Raw genomic sequence first — 26,738 nt, forward strand, 5'->3', positions numbered from 1 at the left:
TCTTCACACCAATCTGCTTACCTATTGCAGATTCAGTCTTCCCAGCCTGGTACAGGTCTACAATTTTGTTTCTGGTGTCCTTTGACAGCTCTTTGGTCTTGGCCATAGTTGAGTTTGGAGTGTGACTGTTTGACGTTGTGGACAGGTGTCTTTTATACTGATAACGACAGGTGCCATTAATACAGGTGCCATTAATACAGTTAACAAGTGGAGGACAGAGGAGGCTTTTAAAGAAGAAGTTACAGGTCTGTGAGAGCCAGAAATCTTGTTTGTTTGTAGGTGACCAAATACTTATTTTTCACCATAATTTGCAAATAAAGTCTTTAAGAATCAGACAATGTGATTTTCTGGATTTTTTTTTTTCTCATTTTGTCTCTCATAGTTGAGGTATACCTAGGATGAAAATTACAGGCCTATCTCATCTTTTTAAGTGGGAGAACTTGCACAATTGGTTGCTGACTAAATACTTTTTTGCCCCACTGTATGTGTGCTTATGTATGGGTGTGTGTTCTCTTTAAAATATTTGTATCCTTTTTTTACCTGGACTTGTCAAAAAACACAAATGTCCCATGGTACAATACCACATATGATCTATAGTAGCTTAGAGATGATCTTCCTCCTATATGTGTTGCTTTATAACATTTGTAATAGGATTTTGGTAGTTCTCTAGCAGTTAGACTCCCTTCATTTATCACATGAACCTTACTTTATCACATGAGCCTTGCTTTATCACATGAGCCTTGCTTTATCACATGAGCCTTGCTTTATCACATGAGCCTTACTTTATCACATGAGCCTTACTTCTAAGCACTCCAATCTAGTGTTTTTCGTTCCCAGTGACAAGACTTTCTGGGATTTTGGACAACAGGGAATCGCTTTGCTTGGTTTGCTTAAGAAAATAAAAAGCTAATTAAAACCATTTCCAAGTCCTACTTTAATAAAAAGACACTAATCATTTCAAAAACATTATAGATGAACAAAAGCAAAGTACAAATCCAGTGTCTCCTACTTTGAGGAAAACTCTTAATTTGCTGTTGCTGGTGTTTGGTTCATCTTTCCTCCCCGTCGTGATTGAAATAAACAAACTAAGAGCCATTATAGGCTCCAGGAGCAGTAATTGAATAGAATAATAACTGGCTGTTAACACAGTTGTTAATTAGCGTTCGCTGATCCGTTCCTATCTACACAAAACAGCTTGGAGCCCATATATTAAAAAAGACTTAAAGATAAGAGGCCAATGGGCTTATTTCATTATTCACATGGTACGTGCATGCATGCGTGGTGAGGGATGGGGGGGTAGCTGATGACAAGGGTGCCTATATTGACTTTTATTCTATCTTATATTACTTACACTAATGTAATTTTGGCTACCATGTTTCACAAACAAACTTTGCTCACTTGCTGGAAGTAAAGACAATCTTGAATGCTTGAAGACATGGTTTCATCTTCATGCATCATTACACCTAAAATGAAACTGCAACATTATTTTACCTGGCCACCTTATAATTTACCTGGGTGCCCAAAATCAACATTAAACGGAAAAAACAATGTGTGTATGTGTCAGTTATGCTTCAGGTCAGATATCTAAATATTTAAAGCAATGGAGTTTGTACAAATGTTGCAAGTGTACATTAGTATTTATTTACAGTTTTGTCCTGTCTATGTTAAAGATAATCAAACAAAGCACCTCCAGTACTTTAGGAATTAAAACCAATTGATTGTTGTGTCTATTTTTTCTTCTCTGCCTTGAACACAGAATGTTTATGTGAACATCAATCGGATCATGTCGGTCGGGAACCGGCTCCTGGAGACCGGCCACTACGCCTCCCAGCAGATCCAGCAGATCTCAAGTCAGCTGGAGCAGGAGTGGAAGGCCTTTGCTGCAGCACTGGACGAACGCAGCACCCTGCTGGAGATGTCTGCCAGCTTCCACCAGAAAGCAGACCAGGTACATGCAAAACGACTAACAGACGAACAGGATATTAAGTACAGTTCTGAGGATATCTCCCCCTGGAAAATTGACAATTACATGCACAAGCGTACAGTATGCGGTAGAATGAATGGGTATTCTTTCTTTAATGATAGGCACAAATAAGAGGGGGAATGGAGCATATTAGATGTATTACAGAACTTTAAAGGCTGAAATGAATATCTGGAATGTGTGCTTTACTGAATAGTTAAGGATTTAAACCTAATAATAGTTTTATATATTTTTAAGATGAGTACATTTAAAGAGAAAGAGAAGTAGAATAAAAAACACTACAATTTACAAGCTCTAATAGACCTAAAAGACCATTTAAATGATAAATACTGCTTTCCATCGTTTTGCTTATGTTTGCAGTTACATTGAATTAGTTGGTTGTTGACATCTATAGTTTGCTGAGTGGCCTCTTTTCTGTACGATCTTATTGCTCAAGACTTACTAGTCAGCTTTTGATGTGTTGCTGTCAGGTTTAGTTGGGGAGCAGCGTCGCAGACATGATATTTGTATTGTATGCTTTCATCTTACAATTTTGCCAAAATAGTCTCTTCCTCATATTACATATAAAATAAAGTATATATTTTATACTTATTATAGATATCTATAACAAGGCAATTTTAAACAGACCCAAACTCCTTTCCATTCTTCCCTTCATAAAACAGAATAATAAATGGTCAATCAGATTTGTATCATATCGTTCTACCCAGATCTCCCCTCTTCTCTCCCTTTTTGGTTGTTGAACTTTTCCTCTCACTTCTCAGTGAGAGGAAAAGTCTCTTTCCTTGTCAGCCTTTCTGTTTCCAACAATAACAGTTGGGATGCCAAACCTTTATGTAAAGCTAGTTAAGCCGCCAGCCGAGGAAGAGATATCCTAATGCAGAGTCATTGTTTTTCTTTGTTTTTGTTGGCTAACTGTGGGAGTATTCAACGGGCAAAACATTGTCTGAAGTCTACATACATGCTTATACCATGGACTGTCTTAGTAGTAATATGGGCAGTCTAAGTATGCCGTTAGTGAAAAATACAGGTTTCCATACTGCATGAATAGATATATCAATTGCCACTGCAAAATCAACTGGTTCAGTTATTTTCATTATCTTGGTTTCACAGAAACAATCTGATAATTGGTCACCGCAAAATAAAAATATACAGGTTTAATGATCATTTTAAAGTGCCTACTTGTAGTGTGACAATGTAATTATAATTTAAACAATATAGAACAAGTTAATCTGGCTTTACAAAGGATCTTAACAGCCCCGTCATGCATGCACAAAAGATATCGCATTTTACAGTACATACCAAATAGAATGCATAGTATACAATACCTAGACACTGCACACTATATATATTGTGTATACTGTATATTTATCTGTAGGTCTGTGTAATACAATGTTTGTATTGTGTCTGTTCTCTCCTCAGTACATGAGTAAAGTGGAGCCATGGTGTAAGGCATGTGGTGAGGGAGAGCTGCCCTCTGAACTCCAAGATCTGGAAGACACAATCCACCATCACCAGGGACTGTACGAGCACATCACAACAGCATACTCTGAGGTCAGTTCACACATGCATGCTGATGTAATCATGCAAAACAAAAAGGTACATGGAAATATTGAGGCCTCCGCCGCACGGCATGAAATGGGACTGATAATTATCCAAATCATGAATTCACAATATTATCAACAGCCTTAACACAGTGCGTCTACGTTTAATTAATTTACACATAAAATCTTACACATGATCAAAATGTTCTAAGTAAATTATATGTACTAGAGATATTGAATATGATATACAATATTAAAGCAGAAGGTTATAGTCCTTTAAAAAAAAAAAAACTTAACCCAAATGTGAAAATTCCCTATTAGAAAAATGTATTTAACTTTGAAAGAATATTGTAAAAAATATTAGATGTCTGTGCTATCGAGTCTGAGGTAATGGAAAATCTTACTATATCAATAATGCAGATCTTTTCTGCATAATTCATCTTATTATCTGTTTGCTAAGGAATTTGGGAGGTTTTCATGTTTCCCACGTGAGATAATGTAAGGATTTTTGCAATATGTGAAACTACATGATACCTTTAACAGGTAAGCCAGGATGGGAAGTCTCTTTTGGACAAACTACAGCGACCTTTGACACCAGGAAGTGCTGATTCGTTGATGGCATCGGCTAACTACTCCAAGGCTGTACACCACGTCTTAGACATCATCCATGAGGTGCTGCACCACCAGAGGCAGCTGGAAAACATCTGGCAGCATCGCAAAGTCCGCCTGCATCAACGGCTGCAGCTGTGTGTCTTTCAGCAGGATGTACAGCAAGTAAGAGACACTCAAATACATACAGAGCAGAGTCCAACTAACAAAAGAGCTGCAGCTGTGTTGGCCTTAGCAGGTTTTGTTGTTCACACATACACATACAACTACACATTCACATACAACTACACATACACGTACACATTTACATACACATGTAGACTACGGTAGAGACAGGATAAAGTGCTCTCTCATCTTGTCCCTATTTCAAGTAATTACCCGGCCCGGTAAAGCAGTGACCATTAGGGCTAGCTATACACTGCTCTTACACATGTACACATCTATCCTTCCTAACATTTTCTCCTCAATTAATCAACTTATTGAGCTTTTCACAACTCTTCTTGTTATGTGGCAGTTTACTAAACTTATTTTGATTCGGTTTAATCTGTAAAACATTTGTGCTTCCGAGTAGTTGAATAAGCTGGTATTGCTGATAAGAATCAGAACACATACAAAATAGGAAGCAGGGTAATGTAAGACATATTTTACTAGTACATGTATACTGGATAGCTAGATAACAAATACAAAAATAAGAAGCTGTTACAATAGCAACAAATGTGTTTAGTGTTGCTGTATTAATTTTTTTTAAATGTTATAAAGATCCTATTATCTCTTTTGCAGTGAGATATTGTGCAAACATCCCATACTGGATAGCAGAGTGTGATATTAAGATGTAATATAATCAGCTCCAGCTTTTTCAAAGCCTTTTTTCCCCCACTTCCTCTTGGGTTTAGAGAGAGTTTTTCTCTCTATGTGACTGAGGATGGCTGAGCTCTTAGATCAAAACTACTGAGTTGCATAGTGTCATCTACACATCTCTCCCCTTTAGGCATGAACTCTTCCCTGCCTCTCTGCCCCCTCTCCATCTTGCTGTATCTTTGTACTACTGTCATTCCCCTCTTCCATCCACTCTTTCATCCCCCTTTTCTCTTGATAGTGGTTTCCATGGTGATACAATTTTCTGCCACATACAGTGTCGAGGGCATTGTGCACATGTTCAGATTTGTTTGTCCCATCAAAATATTATAACTGAGACTTGAGAGCATTGTGAATCCTTTTCATTACCATACATATAAACAGATTAAGTATGGCCATCTGTTTTATAGATAATAAGGTAATTATGCACAAAGATTTATAGCTAATCTCCCCCACAGTGGAAATGTTGACACTTTGAACTGCTCTGGATTTCCTATTAGGCAAAACCTAATCGTCCACTTGTGCAATTTAGACATGACAGACTGCATATGGGGGGAAATAGTAAAGAAAGGGGGGATGAGCAGAGAGCAAGACGGAGGGGTGAGGAAGAGAGTGATGACATCTAAAAAGTACTCTAATGCTAATGTGATCTGAATACAGTCAAGCCAGTCAAATTACACCCCCTACTGCTTGAAAATACATACTACATGCTTATACTCTGTGTGTTCCCAGGTGCTCGACTGGATAGAGAACCACGGTGAGGCCTTCCTCAGTAAACACACTGGTGTTGGGAAGTCTTTACACAGAGCCAGGGCTCTGCAGAAGAGACATGAAGACTTTGAGGAAGTTGCACAGGTGAGTTTCAAGGTTCAAGTGTTAACACAAAAACAAATCATCTTGTGATGTGCTTTTTCTCTCAGCATCAATTGACATTTTTGATGAGAAATCATGCATGTGTGAAGCATTTCAATGTTTAGTCTGAATATCAAATATTAAGTAAAATATTATTTTGGAAGACAAATATGCTTAATCATCTTTTTAAGCTCAAAAGGTGTTTTTGTAGTAACAATCAAGTGTATTTGGACTCTCATCAATTCTTAATGTTTATGTTTCAGAACACCTACACCAATGCTGACAAGTTGCTGGAGGCAGCAGAACAGCTGGCCCAGACCGGAGAGTGTGACCCAGAGGAAATTTACCAGGCTGCCCATCAACTAGAAGATCGCATTCAGGACTTTGTGCGACGTGTTGAGCAACGTAAAGTCCTGCTGGACATGTCTGTTGCCTTCCATACTCACGTCAAAGAGGTGTGTATTACCTCTCCTCTCCTCAACCCTAATAAGGCCTATCAACCACATTGATTCGACTCATCTATTTTGTCTAAAGCTAAAGCTTGTACTACTTTATGAGAAAACTAGCCTGATGAAGTAGATGGTTATCGTTTTATTGATCAGCAATCTTTTTTAATGTATGTAGTAATCGCAGGAAAAAACATGTCATGTCTTCATCAACCATAAAACTGACCCATTAGTAATTGTTCTGCTTTTGCTGTTTTGAGAATTGTTTTTATAATGGCTTTACAATCAGAATTGCATTTGCAGATGGCTGTGAAATAAATACACTATTACCCAGAAACTATTAACACTTACAATCCTTCTAGCAAGTAGCCATTATCATCTATGTTAGGACTTTAACACAGACAGTGTTAGTCCCCATGACTGAATAAGTTGATTACATTTCTGCAATCACATTTAAATTGGTCACACACAAGCAAAAATAGTTTTACTCATATTTCGCTAACTTTAATATGCTTTATACATCTGCACCAACAATCGCCAATAATCCGTACTCCTAGTTCTCCCAGTGCAAACATCTGTGCATTTCCATTTTTTAGTAGTGCACTTTTATTTACACAAATGAAGGCAATCTGCCTCAATATGCTTTCTACATTACTGTGATAATGACAATCATGCCTCTGTTATATGCCTCATTCATTTAGAATTAAATAAAGAACATGCAAATTGTACAGGACAGGGCAGCCATCTGTACGTGTCTGTGTTGCTCATCTCTACAACACTAATTGCTCACAGTCTTTCACTGTCCAAATGAACCTCTCCACACTGACATTACACTGTACTCAACATGTGGTGCCTCTACATCCTGTTTACTCAGACTCATAGAGATAGTCAGAGCCGTAGTGTTAGAAATGGAGCTAGTCTTTAGCGTCCATATGGACTAATCTCTTTCATCCCATCTGTCAGTTCACACTGGTTCAGGTCAGTGTGTGTGTGTGTGCCTGGGTATGTGTATGCGTGTCAATGTTTCCAGCTCTCCTGGCCATCACCTCTTGCAGTTCTGTAGAAACCTTTGGATGCAGTCCAGCATGTTACAATCAAACAAACAGTTCACTGTGGAGAGACAGACACTTGCGAAAGAGCAAATTCAACTGTACTCAGATGAAGTCGATTCTTGTAGTCATTTCAGATATTGTTTATAACTCAACCTTAGTGACAAATAGGAACAGGTGGCTTACTATTATGCCTTGTAAAACAAATCTTTACTGATAATAATAAAACACATTATTTAAAAAAAGCAGCCACTCAGTTAGCTCAGACAGTATGTCTGTATAAGCGTCAAGTATAATGTAAGCTACTTTGTTACACAGTGGATGACGTCACATGTTTTTGAGAAAGCAAAGTGGGTGTTAGACAAACCTTGGGTGCCAGGGTCTCTCCTCCAATCTGAATTGTGTGCCAGGGCGTTAGAAGGCTGAGCCAATTCACCAGATGGCTAATCTGTTACCAAGATGACCATTCACAAAACACCAGCATTTTACAACCTGGGTAGATATATTTGTTCTATCCAATTGGAAGCACAAGTATCAATTTCTACATACGCTTTTGCCCCACCCTCTTGAGCATGTGATTATGTTCATACTGGGGCTGTTTAGTTTGCTTCCTGCTCTTTTCCTCTTCTCCATGAGGTCTACACAGCATGATGCTACATGTTTACTGGATTTATTTTGCTGTCAATCACTCTTAGCTGTGGACGTGGTTGGAGGAGCTTCAGAAGGAACTGCTGGATGATGTGTATGCAGAGTCGGTGGAAGCAGTGCAGGACCTGATCAAACGTTTCGGCCAGCAGCAGCAGACCACCCTGCAGGCTACAGTCAATGTCATCAAGGAGGGGGAGGACCTGATACAACAGCTCAGGTGACAACTACTTATACATGCTCTTGTTTGCATATTACAATATATTATTCATTATAGGGTAAGCCACATTATTAAAGTATATTAATCCCTACAATCACAGTCTTTTGAGTTCTATCTATAAAAGTTTAGTAGCATTACCACAACACAAAGAACTCCTGTACCACTGAAAATAACTCAACTAAATACGAAAACTAAGATATAGAGGCCCAATTATGCCTATGCCCAAGGCCTGGCCTGACATTTTTTCTGTGATCTTAAGCAATCATGAGGAAAGAAACAAAAATAAAGCTAAGAAGAAGGATAGAAGGGATTTTCTCTAACGGACCAAGTAAACAACCGAGCAAAGGAGAGGGGAAGTATTTAGAAAATGAAAAAAAAAAAGGGTTTCTTTTACTTCCTCAGGGATGCCACCAAAAGAATTGGGAGCTTCATCTCTGACCACAAATGTGCTGTTCCTCTAAATCCCCTACATTTAACCTTTCCACAGAGACTCGGCCATCTCAAGCAACAAGACTCCCCACAACAGCTCCATGGCCCACATCGAGAGTGTGCTGCAGCAGCTGGACGAGGCCCAGGGCCAGATGGAGGAGCTTTTCCAAGAAAGGAAGATCAAACTGGAGCTCTTCCTGCAGCTCCGCATCTTTGAGAGGGACGCCATTGATGTGAGTAGCAGGAGACGGAGGCTTGGTGCATCAAGAATATTTATTTCAGCTTTATCCTACATGTTCAGGCAAAAAAGAGATTGAGTAAATTAAGTGGAGCAGTGGAAGATTGTGCTGCAAGGGTTTAAAAGAGTAAGAAATGGTTGATATTTAATCAAGCATGCAACAGGCATGTTGTATCTGAGAAGATAATTACAAGATTAGAGGTGATAATAAGATAGTCGATGTTATAAGTCGAGAGATACACACATAAATGGACCATATTTTCATTTGTGTCGAATAGGCTTTGTGTTGTTCTTAAATGCTGAAAAAGATCAGGTACATATGGCACATGATTAAACCAAAATGACTGTGGCTCTGAGCTGATGGACCGTTACACAGTCACATTGAGATTCAAACCTTGGTTGAATTACAGTGAAACTCTCACAAGTGCTACATTTAAAAGTATTATGTTCCAATTGACGCATCTCATCTTCTGGCAATTACAATTTAGTTGTCCCAGCCCAACCTGAAACTAGCTGCATTGTTTCCGCTAATTCTTTAACAGCCCACAGAGAGAGACTTAATGCTTTTTCTCCGCTTGTGCTTTGATATCTACTTTTTTTTCAATATATTTTGTTATTTTTGTCTTGATGTTTAGCATGGCTGTGAAATCATATTTTCTGAACCATGCTCTGTTGACATATAAATTACACTCTGGGGGAATAAGGCTTGGAGAAAAAGTAAAACGTTTTTTATTCAGGAGTATTTTTGCAAGTATTGCTCTAGGGATGCTAGTGTCGGTGTGTCAGGACCTTTTCGTCAAATATCTCAATATCTGCTTTATGGTACAACATTTTATAAGAACATGGAACCAGGGATGAATCCTAAATTGAGTTTTCCCCTGACATTTCACCACCAACACGTTTTGAGTGAATTGTCTCACAACTATTGGATGGATAGGCCTGAAATGTGTTATGTCCCGCTCAGAATGAATTGCATTCACTTGTATGAACTCGGCCCTTTTTATTCCATTGCCATTATTGATTTGTTTAACACTTTAGTTTACACCTGCAAAATGATTGATCTTCCCATTAGGGTAAGCTGTAGTTTTAATGATCTTAAGTGTAAGCATTCCGGTACACTAAACCTAGATGTGGTCATATTAAGCAGAAAAGCACGACTGTGGCTCTACTGCAAACTCATGAAGAACATCTTATGATACAGATTTAAATGGACAACATTTCATCATTATTTGGTTTCTTCTGGTCATAACTTTTGCTTTACCCTTCCTGTGAGCTGGAATTGCTAGATGCAAAAGGAGTAAACTAACTGCACATTGTGCATGGTGTGGAAGTATATGGTGTTTCATCAAATTTCTGCTCATATGAATTATCCTCCACTATGTGCAGATATAAGTTATGTGTCTGTTTTCTTAAGTCCAAAAGCACAGAAATGTCTTACATTAGCCTTACATGTCGAGTCAGGGAATGGTGGTAAATCTTCTAAATCTCTTGGGTTGAAAACTGAAGTACGCCCACAGATACACACAAAGGATTAGTATGACACAGTGCTCGAGCATGAAGATGGGTGGAGGAGTCATTTGTCTCCCTCCCCACACACACATGCACCGTGACACTCCCTCCTGGTGCATATGGGGGTGTGTGTTGGAGGTGAGGGCATGGGTTGAGGTGAGACCTACACTATCTAACGATGTTGTTCTCTCTAACAGTAAACTGTATCACTGCAAAAGGATATGGTCAAATAGGAGATTTTCTGTACGTTAGTTAGATTCAACAGCGTAAGCAGCTGACGGAGATGATCTATTTATACACAGAGGGCATTTTACTCAACTGTAAGAGGAGACGAAAACAGAGTGAAAATAACTGCTTGGTAAGTTTCTAATTTGACGCAAATCTTGTGAAATTACTACAAAATATATTTTAGAGGGTTTTATAATATGTTATTTCTTAAATAAGATAACTCTTATGCTAGCCAAGAAAGTTGTGTTTCTATGTAGAGGAGGCATTTTATCAGGGGAATTATTTTTTAATCCAAATTCTTGGAGTACATGGTCATCAGTAAAGCACACTTTCCTACCTGAACAAAGTAGGGGTCTCTATTGCAAAATAGGTTTGCCTTTTTGTATAAGATTATTAAAGTATAGAAACACTTACAATCACATCTTATTCCTTAAGGCTTTTTTCGGATAGATTAGTTTGTGTATGAGATAAGTTTAAGGATCCAAAATAATAATTGTTCTTCGTGAAACAGAAACCTATTGACAGCTGGAGTTTGAAGGTAAACCCTATGCCGATTGTACTTGACAATTAGAGAGAAGCACAGTTCATTATACTCAAAGGAACCAAGGTTAAGAGAGAAATGATAAGAAACAGTTCTTTAGTTTAAAACTATGTTATGCTCTTATTTATTGCAGAACTATCTGTTGCATTTCATTTTTCCTAACACTTAACTCTTAGTTGTCAGCTATTCTTTGTATTTGCAAGTGACAACAACATAATAGATACACTTAGTCTGCAGTAAAATGTGAATGCTAGAACAAAGCGACATACTTTGCAAAGTTTTACATTCAATATACAGTTCTGCTGCTGCACTATACATTAAATCTCTGAACAGTAGCACGGTTGGTGTTCTGTTAATTCTGGCTGGGTAAAGTACTTGAGAAATAGCAAATGTAAAAAATAGCTTGACCTGAGACGATTATGCTATCCTTCTTGCTATGAATCTTTTTACTTAACGATTGCTTTTTTATCAGATCTCAGACAACACTCTTCTGTCTCTCTTTTCCTCTCTCGGACTATGTTTATCAGTATTTCCCTATTTTTGTTCTTACTGTACCACAATGAAACACACTGGACTTTTATCTTCTTAAGTGTCTAAACTAAATAGGACAGCTGCCAAACATCTCATTTAAATTAATGCACTCTGCCAAATTAGTTTATAAGGTTAAAAACAGCTGAATGTTGGACGGACACTGGATACAAACCATAAGAAATGTTGGCTTATATCACTGAAGTAACTGAGAGCATGAATGTTGAAATCTGATCAGTTGTGTCTTTCGTAAATCATGTTATGCCAAAGTACTGTAAATGTCAACCTAAAAGGATAAATTAGGACATTTAGATATCATCTCACCAGAACTGGTACACAAATAAAAGCCAGGGGTTCAGTCTATTCCAACACTTCTTGTGGACGTTACACAATATACCTTCCAGTAAAAGGGAGTTCTCAACAGCCCACAGCTGGGACAGCTTTTAGTTCATCAAACAACCAAAAGCATGTATTATATACATTTACAGGACAACTACAAAATATAGCTATGGACAATATACAAACTTAAATTGTATTTAAAAGGTATCTTTAGTAAAAGTCTTGCATAAATACCTGATTCTTTCTTAAGATGCAAATAAAGCCTCTGCCACATTATGGCAATTTTGTCATAGTTAACTCCAAATACCCCGGAGCAAAAGTTGGGTGCATTTTGAAATGCAGTGTAGACTAGACCTACTAAGTCAGTTTAAAAAGAAATAAAAACATTGACAGACAGAGCTGGGTGGTGCCAGGATCAAGGTGCCCCTGGTATCGTGATTCAGTCTGCGTGGGCAGTCAGAGACAAGCACTGACATCTCAGGACATCTGCTTTAGCAGCCATGCATCACCAGGGTAATATGTTATCTGTTATTATGGCACTCAGCCCAGGGTGTCAGGTAACAGCGATTAAACGTACTGACTTGGTATTCAAAAATTATTTTAATCATACAATTGAATGGATGAATACATGGCTCATGCTGTGCTTTACAGCTCCTTTGAATATTTCTGCTGGTGAATGTTTTTAAAGGTGTTTTTGTCATAGCTATGCAATATTTGCTGCATGAAACCTTCTTAGCTTATATATTAAGCAAGGACCTTTTTCATACATTATTTAATACAATTATTGTCTCCCTTCATTTTTAATATTCATGTTTTTTGTCCTACTACTTATAATGTAACCTTCCTTACTCTGTCATTCTCTTCCCCCCTCTCAGATCATCTCAGACCTGGAATCATGGAACGAGGAACTATCCCAGCAGCTGAGTGAATTTGACACAGAGGACCTACCACTGGCCGAGCAGAGGCTACAGCATCATGCAGACAAAGCGCTAACTATGAACAACCTCACCTTTGACGTCAAGCACCAGGGTCAGGAGCTTCTGCAGTATGTCACAGAAGTACAGGCATCTGGTGAGTGCTGGACAAGAAACAGTAAAGCACCGCAGACATGTGCAGGGTCCAGAACTCGCATCATGTTGAGATAAATCAGCCACACATTCAGGTGCACAGATACAAGATGTTTGGCCAAACCATCTATGTCAGAAAGTATAAGGGTGTAGAAGTGTAGATCTCACTGACGTTATGCAAAGATCCTCTTCAGCAGTAAGACATCTACACTGCTACAGCTAGCTAAATTGCTACTGTAATTGCAGTAGACCTTCCTCTGTGGCTTGCCTCAGGATAATAATAATTTATCAGAGCAAGTCGTGCAGCTCACACAATGCAGGACTTTAATGCGAGTACAGATTATGCCTGTGCTAAATTTGCTGTGAAAGATTTGTGCTGAAATGGCTTTCACACATTGTTTAGTCAGCTTTCACAAGAGCAGCTTTCGCAGTCTGCATGGCTTTATGTTGTAAAAAAAAAAGTAAGCTCTCTATGCCACCTATGAGTAAATCTCAGAATGTATAATCTATAGCAATCCAGCTATGCTATTCTATAAAGGAACTATCATGAAATTATTTTAATTCCACATAGAGTATACAGTATGGATACATCTTATGACAGATATGTGTGCAAAACTGCTAGATTCCTGTTGATCTGATAATATAATGACTCCTCCTTTGAGAGGAAATCTACATTTTAAACAACTCAAGGTCAGAACAACTCTGAGAAGCATGAGTATAACAATCTGTGGGGTGATTTTATGGAATGTTTTGGAGCAGGAGTTAAAACAAAGCACAAGCATAATTCAGTTTAAAAGGATGCACAGAAACACTTTCTTGGAAAACTATGAGAATGAAGAGAGGTGATTGAAGATGAGAAATTATTTGATATGTATGTATAAATGTAAATGTAAGTAGGAATAACTTGCATAATGATTTAAAGGACAATCATTGATCAAGTAAGGGGTGGGAATTAATAAGCATTTGCTTCCTCCTACTCCCTTTCGGACACATATGATTTTTTATTATTATTATTATTAATATGAAGACTTTTTATGTGGATAAATACTGTATTTTAACAATACGGTATGCTGTTTTTTCACATTTGTTATTTGTTATTTGTTATTTTTTTAATCTGTTCGAAATAAAGATTGAAATGAAATGAACTATTTAACGAAAGGACATAAAAGGACTTGATCTTGGTAACAAAAAAGTGTCTGTTGTTTGCAGGTGTGGAGCTGTTGTGCGACAGGGATGTGGACATGGCCACAAGGGTCCAGGGCCTGCTGGAGTTTCTCCACGAGAAGCAGCAGGAGCTGGACTTGGCAGCAGAGCAGCACAGGAGACATCTGGAGCAGTGTGTCCAATTAAGGCATCTGCAGGCTGAAGTGAAACAGGTACGTACTTGAGAGAAGGACAAGATAGTTTATCAAGGATACACAATGACACAGCCTGTGATTGGGGGGTGCATGTGTGATTTCAAAAGCACTCTTTTTACTTATGAGAGATAATCCCTGTATTAAACTCACAACGTCTGGTTTTCAAACAGCTGAACCATATACTTAAAGCCTATTTTATGAATGATTAACAAATGTTGGAAGTAAAAATAGCTCACACATGAATGCCCACATGTGGTGTGTTTCAGAACTAAACATACCTGGGGCTATTTATATTCTGAGGTCAAACTCACATGTTGAAAGCCCTTCTGACAATTTATTGCTACAGCGTACCATGAGGTTACAGCAGAGTAGGGTGCTAAAAGGCAACAGCATGTTCTGTCTGTACATGACCATGGTTGGATGACTCATCCCGTGTCAACAATCGTTCTCCATCTTCTTTCTTTTTTTTCTGTCTCTCTGTGTAGCTACCTGACCTTGGCGAATAGTCTGAGCGATATAGTTTGGTTGGATGTTCAGCCAAGGTTTAAAGAGAGAAGAGCAGGTGGAAATTGGAAAGGAGAGACATATAGAGTATCTGACTTGACTGGGAGTGAAATAGATGGAATTTGTTATTGTATTAGTGAATAGCAACTACTGATTCTCTTTCAATTTCAGTAGCTGAATACAAGCACGGCAGGAAAATGTGAGTTTGCAATGTAGCATGCTGATGTTTCGATGGAAAACAAAAACAAACAGAGAGCCAATTTATCATACCCAGGCATGTTCTCCTAGTAATTCTGCCAAAAAACAACAGGCTTTAGTTCTCAACCTTCACTAGAGTATTGAATAGTTGAAGAGAAAGTGCAATTAAACATATCACAAGATGCACTGCTGTTGTATATATAATGAACAGACCTGACAGAAAGATGATAGTGTGGTGCCAGTATGATGCTGGTGTTATTTTGACTCATCTACCCACAGAGAGGCAGTGTATGCAGCAATGGACTGGCACAGAAATATATCCATATCTGTTGAGCAAATGGGGATTTACAAATCAGAATTGTCTAAACCGGTGGCTTCTGTTTTTTGTATTATGATATTTGTATTTTAAATATGCTTAAACCACTTTGAGACATATCATTAACTAATTTCCAACTTGTCACATGAACTGTTCAGATTTCATTGTACAATAAAGCTCAAATGCCTCTGCCTTACTCTCCCATGCAATACAATCTGGGAAATAACTCTGTTAGACTAAAGTTGGACACAACCATAATCTGGTAATTGTAGCCTCCTGATTTATTTATAAATGTCATGGCCTTTAAATCCTGACCAGAGATTACTAATGCACTGCAGTTGCTATAGTGTTTCCTTTTCTTTGGCTTAACATTTCCCAAACCAAGATACTGTTACTTGTGAGAACTGCTTTTCGTTTGCATTTAAAACATTACACGGTTTAAGAATAGAGATTGACGAAAGAGCAACCAGGATAAAAATCTCTCCAAGTAGAGTAGAGTGAAGTCGGTTGTAGTGGTATAATGAAATTGGAATATATTTTGTTGACTGGGTATGGCATACCAAACTCATGAGTCAGATACAGGTATGTACTCATTATTTCTGATGTTGCTGCTGTTTGTTCAAGCATTATGTCATGTGTACATACCGCTCCTCTGATTTTCAGCAGTTAACACTCATACCTGTCTTGCCTCAGGTCATGACAAGTGCAATGGAAACATAGGCTTTGCTAAAGTTGCTGCAAAACAAGTGTCAGAGTTGTGTTTCGTCATCGCTTTTACAGCGAAGCTTCTGTTGTAGTTCTGCCTCTCACCCACGCAGCAGGTGTGCTGGCTGAGTCACAGAGAAAAGAGAAGTGTCATTTTAACAATGCCCTTTGGCTACAACTACAGCCAGCAAAACTACAGGGGAAAAACTGGATAATGTGCGTATGGCCGAGTGTATTTTAACACTATATATTACGTACAAAGGGGAAAAATGACTATGTAATAGATTGAGTCAGTAGGTAGGGAAACATGCCCAAGGTGAAGTTCAAAGAACGTCAGGAAAAGATTGAGGATGCAAGGGAATGCAGACGTGTCTGAGTTAGAGACCCAATGGAGAATTGTATGAAAAGAAAATTAAATGAGGAAAAATAAAAATATGGGGAAGGAGCGTCATAGAGCTGAAAAGGGAAGATCAAATGAGAACATAGAAGATTGACACATTTCCCAAAAAGACAGCTTGTACCTTTTTTGAAGTGATTATTGCATTTTTCATAGCATTTAGTTCAAATAACACAGTTCAAAAAGAGTAAATAATAACCAAAGTCTTTGTGTTGTGTGTTTTAGGTGCTGGGTTGGATCCGAAATGGAGAGTCCATGCTGAATGCTGGTCTGATCACAGCCAGTTCGTTACAGGAAGCTGAACAGCTGCAGAAGGAACATGAACAATTCCAACATGCAATTGAGGTAAAATGACAAAACGTATAAATCGTTTTTTCTTCTAGATCTCATTTCAGATTCTATTAATAAATCATTTAAAAGCATCAAGTCGTTGTCCATGGGATTCCTCCTTTCAGTGACCTTCTGTTCTTCATACCTATGACCCTATTTTCCTCAACTTCCTTTTCATCGTATTTCTCTTGGTTCATCTCTGTGTCCTCTATTCCTCATATTAACCCACTGCTGCATCTCCTCTGCATTGTTGCCCTTCATCCTTCAACCTTTTGCCTTTCTAAAACTCTTCTCAGGTTCATATGCGCTCCACTGCTTCCCCTTCTCATCACACATGAAATGGAATTATAAATATGTAATATCTCTACATCCTTTTTTCCCCTTATTCTGCTTACCTATCGCCTTTATTTCGTTTCTATCTTTACTACTGATTATTCAGGGTGGATTTCCTTTGAACTCTGTCAAGCCTGGCTCATATTAATGCGGGTCTTTACCTGACCTACTTCTTCAGAGCTCACATACAAAAACTGAAACGGGTCCCGTGTGGTGAGAAAAGAGCAAGTGATATTGGAAGGTCCTCATTGACAGTACACAGCAGGTGCTCCTAACATTCCTAAATGGGACAGGAAGCCCTTCATTCTTCCTTTATCTCCTTATCTTTTCCTTTCCTTTAGTGCTATCTCAGTCTACCCGCTATGCCACAGAAATACCAGATACTGTCCCTATTTATCTCATTTCCTCTGCAGACTGCTCACCCCAGGACAATTGTTATGTCATAGCTTTAATCATGTGCAGCTTTTATTTTTGTAGCCTGTCCTCTGTTGCTTCCAAACAGCCCTACAGGGTACAACAATGAGCCAGGGTTGTATTTTTAAAGTAATCATTGTGGCATAGTGATTCATATAACTTGAATTTCATTGTTGTTTTTTTGACTCCCTCTTATGCAGAAAACCCATCAGAGTGCACTGCAGGTGCAGCAGAAGGCTGAGGCCATGCTCCAGGCAAATCACTACGACATGGATATGATCAGAGACTGTGCAGAAAAGGTAATGCTCGCTTGCAATTGTATACATCTCTGAAAGAACATTTGAAAACGGGAAAAATGCAGTGTGGTTGCTATTTTAAGGCTGCAGGTGGTAAACTGATTTGTTTTGTACGATTTGAAGGTGGCAGACCACTGGCAGCAGCTCATGCTGAAAATGGAGGACCGGCTGAAGCTGGTGAATGCGTCTGTGGCTTTCTACAAGACCTCTGAGCAGGTAATCTTCCGTTTCAGAGGTTGCATCCAAGTCTTGTGAAGTCGAAGGTGGTTTCATGTACTGTTTGATCTGTGTTTCAGGTGTGCAGTGTGTTAGAAAGCCTGGAGCAGGAGTATAAGAGAGAAGAAGACTGGTGTGGCGGCGCAGATAAACTCGGCCCTAACTGCGAGTCAGACCATGTCACTCCCATGATCAGTAAACACCTGGAACAGAAAGAGGCCTTCCTCAAGGTGAAAAAGTCATTTAAATTTATATTAAAGAAATGCCATCAATATTGTATTAGTTAGAAGGTTATTGCTATTGACTAATTACAAGTTAGATTTGTTCTCATACTGCTCACTCACAGGCCTGCACATTAGCCAGACGCAATGCTGATGTCTTCTTGAAGTATCTGCACAGAAACAGTGTCAACATGCCCGGCATGTTGTCCCACGTAAAAGCTCCGGAGACTCAGGTTAAGAGTAAGTAGTAGCTTTTTGCTTCTATCATTCAAAACATTTTATCAAGTTATCTGCTTATTCAACTTTTTCCATCCAGATGTCCTTTATTTATTCACAGGATTATGAATGCAGGTGCCCCTTTATAATGCTGACGTACATGAAAAACTATTCAATAAAAGTATTTTGTGTTTTTTCATCAGACATCTTGAATGAGTTGCTGCAGAGAGAGAACAGAGTGCTCCACTTCTGGACCATGAGGAAGCGCAGGCTGGACCAGTGCCAGCAATATGTGGTGTTTGAACGCAGCGCCAAGCAGGTGGGTTATTGTGATAGTGTACTTCACTGTATGTACAAACAGAGTAGGCACAAATTAGGCTTAGGTGATCGGGTACGGTTCTGAAACTTAAGTCTGCAAATTGACATTTCATACAGCTGCAACTTCCATCTTGATTTTATTCTCTTTTTAAACCAAGCGGTCTGTTTTTCTAAGTAATGATACATTTAAAATATGCTGGAAGTAATGTAGGCTGGCAAACACTTTGCAACAATGACGGTCTAAGAGACGCCTATCATTATGTGGCCCAGTACATTTAAACACCAGGTTTATTACACAGCATTCCCAAAGATAACTCCCAAACTACTCTTTTTGTCTCCCCCCTTGGGCAATACTGAACATATCGTCTACTGGTATTTTCATTGTAAAATGTTTTAGAAGAATAGGATATCTTATCTAGGATCATAGGTAAAATCACAAAAACACTCAATAGTTCTCAGTAAAGAAAAGTCTACCAACAGCAATGGTTCAAAGATACAAGGACCTGTGAAAAGGACAGATTTTGGAAATGAGAGTTTTCACTTGCAGCCAGTATCTCATCACACACCACAGACTGAGCTGAGTTTTTACTTAAATGTGACGTTGACTGCTGGAAACTCTATTATTCTCGAAAAGCCACAGCATCTGTGGCACTTGGCTTTTAATTATGCCCTAGTGTACTATGTGTAAGGCTGTTTAAATGCAGACCCTTTGCTCCCTCTTGTGGTGTGTGGATAGCAAAGCACAGGCACACAGCAATGCGCTAAGCCAATCAAATCAGATGACATCATGGATGTTTCTAGGACATTGCTATTCTAGGGGGATCCAGGTTTTATCCCCAGGGGAAAAAAAATGCTTTCTGGTCTCACAGTTTGACTGGACCAGTTCTGCCACTGCTGGTCAGAGCCTGCAGGCCCAGGTATATACTATACCTATGTGTTTACTTTATACATGCTTACTGTATATATACATAAATAGAAAATGCTTTCAGTAGAACCTTTGGAAACTGAATGCTACACATTTATAAACACATTTAAAATGTTTAGCATATTGTTCTAAATATATTTCCTGTATGATATTACACAATGGTGGCTTTTACACGTTCTAATCCTGAATTACCATAAGGTAAACTGTACAGTGAAAAAAGGCATATCAAGTAGGGATCAGTTCAAATGTAAATGAATGTCCCACTAGATTTGAGAGGATGAAGAGGATAATGACGAGTGTGTTAAACTGCCTATTGGCTTTCATTGTATTGAAGTAATTAAAGGTAACCTGTCGTGGGTCTTGGGATTTGAAAAGTTAATAGGGAAGTACCATTGTGTAACTAAAATCCCTGCAGTGTTAATGAACTCATTCGTTATTGGTTTTGTCCTCAGGCCCTGGAGTGGATCCATGACACCGGGGAGTTTTACCTGTCCACACACACATCCACCGGCTCCAGCATTCACCACACACAGGAGCTGCTTAAAGAGCATGAAGACTTCCAGATCACAGCAAAGGTACGTGAGTTCATTTATGTTTATATGTTGATCTATTATAGTGTTAAAAAAGGTTGAAATAGTAGAGACTTTACGTGTGTATTGTGTGCCCGTTGCTCTGCTCGTTGTGTGTGTTTGCCCCATCCTGCGCTCTTTTGTGAGGCCCATTTCCAGGGCAGTGTATTGTCCCCTTCCCTCGTTGCAGTGTCACTGTTATTGTGTTAGAGAACAAGCTATTGTGTCCATCGAGCAACACACTAATTCCCAACTCTCTCTCTCTCTCTCTCTCTCTCTCTCTCTCTTATCTACCTTTCCTCCACTGGCTCTGGCTCTCTGCGGCCACCTCTCTTCTCTCTCTGTCCCCTCCCTAAATGTCTCTCTATTCACAGCAAACCAAAGAGCGGGTAAAGCTGTTGATCCAGCTGGCGGATGGGTTTTGTGACAAGGGCCACGCCCATGCTCTGGAGATAAAGAAATGGGTGTCCTCAGTGGACAAGCGCTACAGGGACTTTTCTCTCCGCATGGACAAATATCGAACCTGCCTGGAAACGGCGCTCGGCATTTCTTCCGACTCCAACAAAGCTGTGAGTTCACACCGTTGATACAAATTAAAAAAGAAAAGAGATATCAGTGATTTGACAAACTTATTCATATACCAAATCCTAAACCTTGAGATTATTCTCTGTAATTGAAGCATACAGAGACACAGCTGTTGATTCTCTCCATGTCTGGAAGAGGTTATAGTAAAAAAATCATATTTAATGTGATTCATTTAATCATACAAACTACCCCTGGATTTTATTGTTCTGTATTTTCAAGAGTAGGCCCTTGCACCAGGTGGTCAAATTCAGATGGTTATTTGAGACTGTTGAATTTCAACTGCTGTCCCTATTTACATTTCATCTCCCAGCAGTTCAATTTAATGAACTGGTGCGAAGAGGAAGCAAAAGCATCACACATTGGAGTGTTGACTGGTGAATGGCTTCCATGCCTGTTGTGCAGAACATAAAAGCCACTGTGTCCTTTTCAGAGTAAAGGTCTGCAACTGGACATTATCCCAGCCAGTGCCCCAGGGTTAGAGGTCAAGCTGAGGGATGCCGCCCATGAACTCAACGAGGAGAAGCGGAAGTCAGCGCGAAGGAAAGAGTGAGTGCAGCAGACATTTCTCTGGCACATTCTCGACTGATTGCCACCGGGTGTTAAGCATCACAGATTTTCTATCACATGCCTGGAAAAATGCATCAATGAATAATTCAGTGAATTCCTGAATACATAGAAAGACATATTATTTTTCAGTTTAATTGTATTGTAGAGCTGTGGCTTGGCTTTCATTTCAAATTGTTTGATGATAATAAGGAATTATCAGTTCATGCAAATGAATCAAATGAGCACAGCACAGTGATGATGAAATGTTCAAATTAAATCAAATGGAGATGGAACATATGTTGCGCGTAAGAGGAGCCTCATGAGTATTTATCACAAGTGTGCCTGACTTTGTATATAATATCTTTAGTCATTAGTTTAAAATGTTTTTTGGAGGTAATTCAAACATCAGGGAGTGTGAACAGCCTGTATATTACAGTCCATATGTTCACAAGCCATATGTGAGCCCTATTACAGCAGAAATGTACGAGGCAGAGCTCGGGGAAAGTCCATTGAAGTCTATTTACTATGCATCTGCATATAGCTATAGCACTACCACAGTAGTTTACAAAAGAATGTAGAAACAGTAAAGCAGAGTGAACCTTCAACACTTCAAATGCTTATACTATTTGTTCCCCCAGACACTAGTCTTTACAACAGGTTTGACTTGTGTTTAGTTACAGTATGTACAGCCCCTGCCCGTTGTTCATCAGTGTTTCCCCTTTGCATGTCCTTTCAGATTTATAATGGCTGAGCTGATTCAAACAGAGAAAACTTACGTCAGAGACCTACGGGAGTGTATGGATGTAAGTATTGTAGTGAACACAGACACGTACATCAGCATTCACCTTAAGAGAATGTTAAAGTGTTTTCACTTATCAGTGTTTCACACTTATAGTAATTTGACTAAGTCATCTAAATCATCCCACTGTGGTCTTTAAACAATTGTATATAGCTTTTATTTGTTCCCTTGGTTCTTATTGCATGAATCTTTTCTTTTAATTTCTTTTACTTTCCTCTTTCAGCTAATTAAACATTTTCTTTAGATATTTCAGTGGGGTTCTTCCAAATAAGACAATGGAATAAATGTGTTTAATGCAAAAAGGTTGTTCTTCTCTCTGTCAAATTAAAATGAATATCTTTGATCTTGTCAGAGTAGTTGGTACAAATACATGTCTAGGTTTTTAGTGTGTGTGTGTGTGTGTGTGTGTGTGTGTGTGTGTGTGTGTGTGTGTGTGTGTGTGTGTGTGTGTGTGTGTGTGTGTGTGTGTGTGTGTGTGTGTGTGTGTGTGTGTGTGTGTGTGTGTGTGTGTGTGTGTGTGTGTGTGTGTGTGTGTGTGTGTGTGTGTGTGTGTGTGTGTGTGTGTGTGTGTGTGTGTGTGTGTGTGTGTGTACAGACGTACCTGTGGGAGATGACCAGCGGAGTGGAGGAGATTCCTCCTGGTATTGTTAACAAGGAACACATCATCTTTGGAAACATGCAGGACCTCTACGAGTTTCATCACAAGTCAGTAGAGCAGTCTTATGCTCCATTCTGTATTCTTTACCATTGACATGTATTATATGACAATGTATTGTAAAATACACATTTTAAGTTGCTCTTTTTACAGGATAAGTAGATTTACCACATCAGTTACTCGGCTTTTCATTGTTCCTCTCTCTGTCTCTGTACAGTATCTTCCTGAAGGAGTTGGAGAAATATGAGCAGCTTCCAGAGGATGTCGGCCATTGTTTTGTGACTTGGGTATGAGATCTACAAGTTGTTACTTGACTTGTTAATATACCTTTTATTCATCAACATTTACAAGTTGTACCATCCTTCTTTTGATTTATATAATAAATACCCAGAACATATACACTACACTAGAGCAGCTTCCTCCTCTAGTATAAATGTTTCCTAAGTAATCTCTTTATACAAAAATGTACACTAGACTGGACCTACAGTATGGGATATTACACCCACGTGTTTATCTTGCATCCGAATATTTTGATATCCTGTGACTAAAGTACTGGTGTTTTTCCCCTGCTCAGGCTGATAAGTTCCAGATGTATGTGAACTACTGTAAGAACAAGCCCGACTCCACTCAGCTCATCCTGGAACATGCTGGACCTTACTTTGATGTAAGTCACTACCAAAACTGCTTCATGTATGATCAAATGTAACTTTAGATTTAGGATTAATCAGTTGTTGTTTTGAGTAATGAATGTGTTTATTTCCCCTTTTGATTTGCAGGAAATCCAGCAAAGGCATCGGTTGGCCAACTCCATCTCCTCCTACTTGATCAAACCTGTCCAGAGAATCACTAAATACCAGCTGCTTCTCAAGGTACTGCATGCTGTAGGAACAAAATCCCTTAACACAATCACAAATATGTTCTTTACTACTTCATTTGAATCTCACTCTGTGTGTGTGCCTCTGGTTGTTGTCTTCATGTAGGAGTTGTTGACATGCTGTGAGGAGGGTAAAGGGGAGATAAAGGACGGTCTTGAAGTCATGCTCAGTGTCCCAAAGAGAGCCAATGATGCCATGCACCTTTCTATGCTGGATGGTAGGTATACAGACACACACACACACACACACACACACACACACACACACACACACACACACACACACACACACACACACACACACATCCATCTGCTATTTATGGAACTCAATTATTTTGTATTCTGAGTGTGTTCCGAGTGACAGTTGTTTCCTATTAATTGAACTATTTCACTTTTGTGAATGTCACCACTTCACTCATATTTTGCACAAATTAATCAGCTGTGAGTCAGCAGTGACTTCATTCACCTTGCTTCCATTTGCCACCCACAAACATGTCTGTACATACTGTACATGCATGCTCACACCACTCAATGGCATTTTCTTCCCCTGTCTTCACTACTTCAGGGTTTGATGGGAACATCGACTCCCAGGGAGAGTTGATACTTCAGGATTCCTTCCAGGTATGGGATCCCAAGACTCTGATCAGGAAGGGTCGAGACCGACACCTCTTCCTCTTTGAGATGTCTCTGGTCTTCAGCAAAGAAGTCAAAGACTCCAACGGGCGCAGCAAGTACCTGTATAAGAGCAAGCTCTTTGTAAGTAATCTACTGTTTGATCACACTTTATCATTTCTCCATCCCCTACCAATTTGGACAGAAAATAAATTAACTCAGATGTATTTTGAACCTAACTCGGGCAATCTATGGATAATGCTAGGAAGCTATGGATGTATCAAACATAATGATAAAACCACAAACTCATCTCATGGTGATAGTTTACACCAGTTTTAATAGCTGCACCGGCACGGTCCTTTCTGTCTGTTGAAGCTTGTGTTTCTAATGTTATCAGACTCATCATCTGGTAGATTTGATGATTGATACAAAATAAACGTCGACAAATAAATTCAACCTTGATCTAATTAAGACTGAATCTAGCTAAAAAGTGTCTTAAGACTTGGTTTGATTTAGAATTGATTTTTGATTTTTGGGCGGGATGGGTTAGCAGGAAGACCTCAATGACACAGTTCTTATTTTGGTTACACGTTTTTAAAAAAAAAGATTCAATGGGAGTCTGCTGACATGTTTATTCTATCCCTCAGACATCAGAGCTTGGGGTGACAGAACATGTGGAGGGAGATCCTTGTAAGTTTGCCCTGTGGGTGGGCAGAACCCCGACCTCAGACAACAAGATCGTCCTCAAGGTATGTTCATTTTAATTGGGAAAATAAGGGGTCATTGGTCAGTGCATAATATATTATTTCATAATATAAATTTTAAGAAACATCTTTGTATCATTTGAAGTATTTTACAACAGTATCTGTAACAAATTATCAATTAAAGACTGAGAACCAAATATTTTGTCCCCTCATGAGAAGCTTTACTTCCCCTCCGGGAATGTACTAAGTGTAAAATAGACCATCAATAAGATTCCTCTAAAGGTAACTTTTGTTGTGCACACATAAAGAAGAAAAGTCACCCGTGTCTGTGGACCACCTCCACTGAATCCTACATAGTCCCCTCTTTTCAGCCAAGAAAGTTCACTCCCTGTACGGGGGTGGAGTGTTACTTTCTGCTACTTATTCACCCATCACTCAGAAACATTAGCATAGCAGTTGATGGGTCATAATCCAAACTCACAAACAACTTGGTAGCTCTCACATTGTGAGTCAGAAGCAATATTTTATGCAGGGTGTTCAGGAGTGTTTTGTTTTGAGACTGACAGAGAGAACGAGTCAAATGTGTGGATCCCAGTGTATGTGTTACGATGTGTGAATGTGTGCTTTACAGTTTTCTGTCTAATTACATAACTTCCTTTTGAATCTGTGTCTTATACAACACGGTGCCACTGCAGCCATGGTGCTGCTAGTTGCTAAGGGAAGGAGGAAGATAAGACACAGATAAGCTTCATATGCTAAATGCACTGTTGCATTGGCTCAGTGACGTCAATTAACAGGAGGCGGCGTCTCTCTGTGGAGCCCTAAGTGGAGTTATGGAGACACTTATCATTCTCGTCATCATTTCACATTGTGTCTGAATATGGATGTGTGACTCAATCATGAGGTTGCAAGGATCAAAGCGCTCAGACAGGGCTGTATAATTGCTTAATTAAATCTGATTCTGCGTCATGGGTTAGCAATTAACAGTGAGACCCTTCAGGTGAATAGGGTATACATTTTAAACATACTGATATCACCATTTAACTTTCCCAGTTATAACATGAAGATGGTTCTTATTTGTGTTTGTGAATCTGCAAATGTTACATTATAATTGGCATACATTTCCAAAACATAATCAGAAAATCAAAAACAATTCCCTGTTTCATTTTGTTGACATATCCGTGAAAGGTATTTTTGATATTCCCTTGTATTACTCCATACGTTAGAAGATTCTAAAGAACCATTAAAAAAGCTTTCCGAGGAATGTTATATAAATCAAGTTATGATGATACCCAATTGTGTGTTGTGTCTCAGTCTTCAAGTATTGAGAACAAGCAGGACTGGATCAAACACATCCGGGAGGTCATCCAGGAGAGAACGGTGCACCTGCGCGGAGCTCTGAAGGAGCCCATCCACATCCCTAAAGCCACCACAGCTAAACACAAAGGCAGACGGTAAGCTGAAAGTGCATCACTCTCTGATGTCATTTATGTTGCCTTCAAAAAAGTATATTTTGGAAAAGGCATTTGTCTATGCAAAACATAATACAAAAAAATACATCAATACCATT

The 26,738-nt window shown here is 39.0% G+C and overlaps 1 protein-coding gene across 1 annotated transcript in view; it reads left to right on the forward strand.

The window, feature by feature from the left end:
• Positions 1–26,738, forward strand: part of triob (trio Rho guanine nucleotide exchange factor b) — a 108,408-nt gene that overhangs the window by 56,824 nt on the left and 24,846 nt on the right. The window contains 28 exon segments of the mRNA XM_079693474.1: positions 1,757–1,948; positions 3,401–3,532; positions 4,066–4,296; positions 5,719–5,841; positions 6,102–6,293; positions 8,029–8,198; positions 8,686–8,860; positions 12,886–13,081; positions 14,287–14,453; positions 16,781–16,900; positions 17,833–17,931; positions 18,052–18,144; positions 18,225–18,374; positions 18,491–18,605; positions 18,785–18,900; positions 20,277–20,399; positions 20,768–20,962; positions 21,409–21,524; positions 22,261–22,327; positions 22,919–23,028; positions 23,196–23,265; positions 23,553–23,642; positions 23,755–23,847; positions 23,959–24,070; positions 24,418–24,608; positions 25,112–25,213; positions 26,483–26,620; position 26,622. Of these exon segments, the coding sequence (XP_079549600.1) occupies positions 1,757–1,948; positions 3,401–3,532; positions 4,066–4,296; positions 5,719–5,841; positions 6,102–6,293; positions 8,029–8,198; positions 8,686–8,860; positions 12,886–13,081; positions 14,287–14,453; positions 16,781–16,900; positions 17,833–17,931; positions 18,052–18,144; positions 18,225–18,374; positions 18,491–18,605; positions 18,785–18,900; positions 20,277–20,399; positions 20,768–20,962; positions 21,409–21,524; positions 22,261–22,327; positions 22,919–23,028; positions 23,196–23,265; positions 23,553–23,642; positions 23,755–23,847; positions 23,959–24,070; positions 24,418–24,608; positions 25,112–25,213; positions 26,483–26,620; position 26,622 (3,679 nt within the window).

Source organism: Notothenia rossii (genome assembly GCF_949606895.1).
Source record: "Notothenia rossii genome assembly, chromosome: 7".
In the NCBI taxonomy this organism is placed as follows: Eukaryota; Metazoa; Chordata; class Actinopteri; order Perciformes; family Nototheniidae; genus Notothenia; species Notothenia rossii.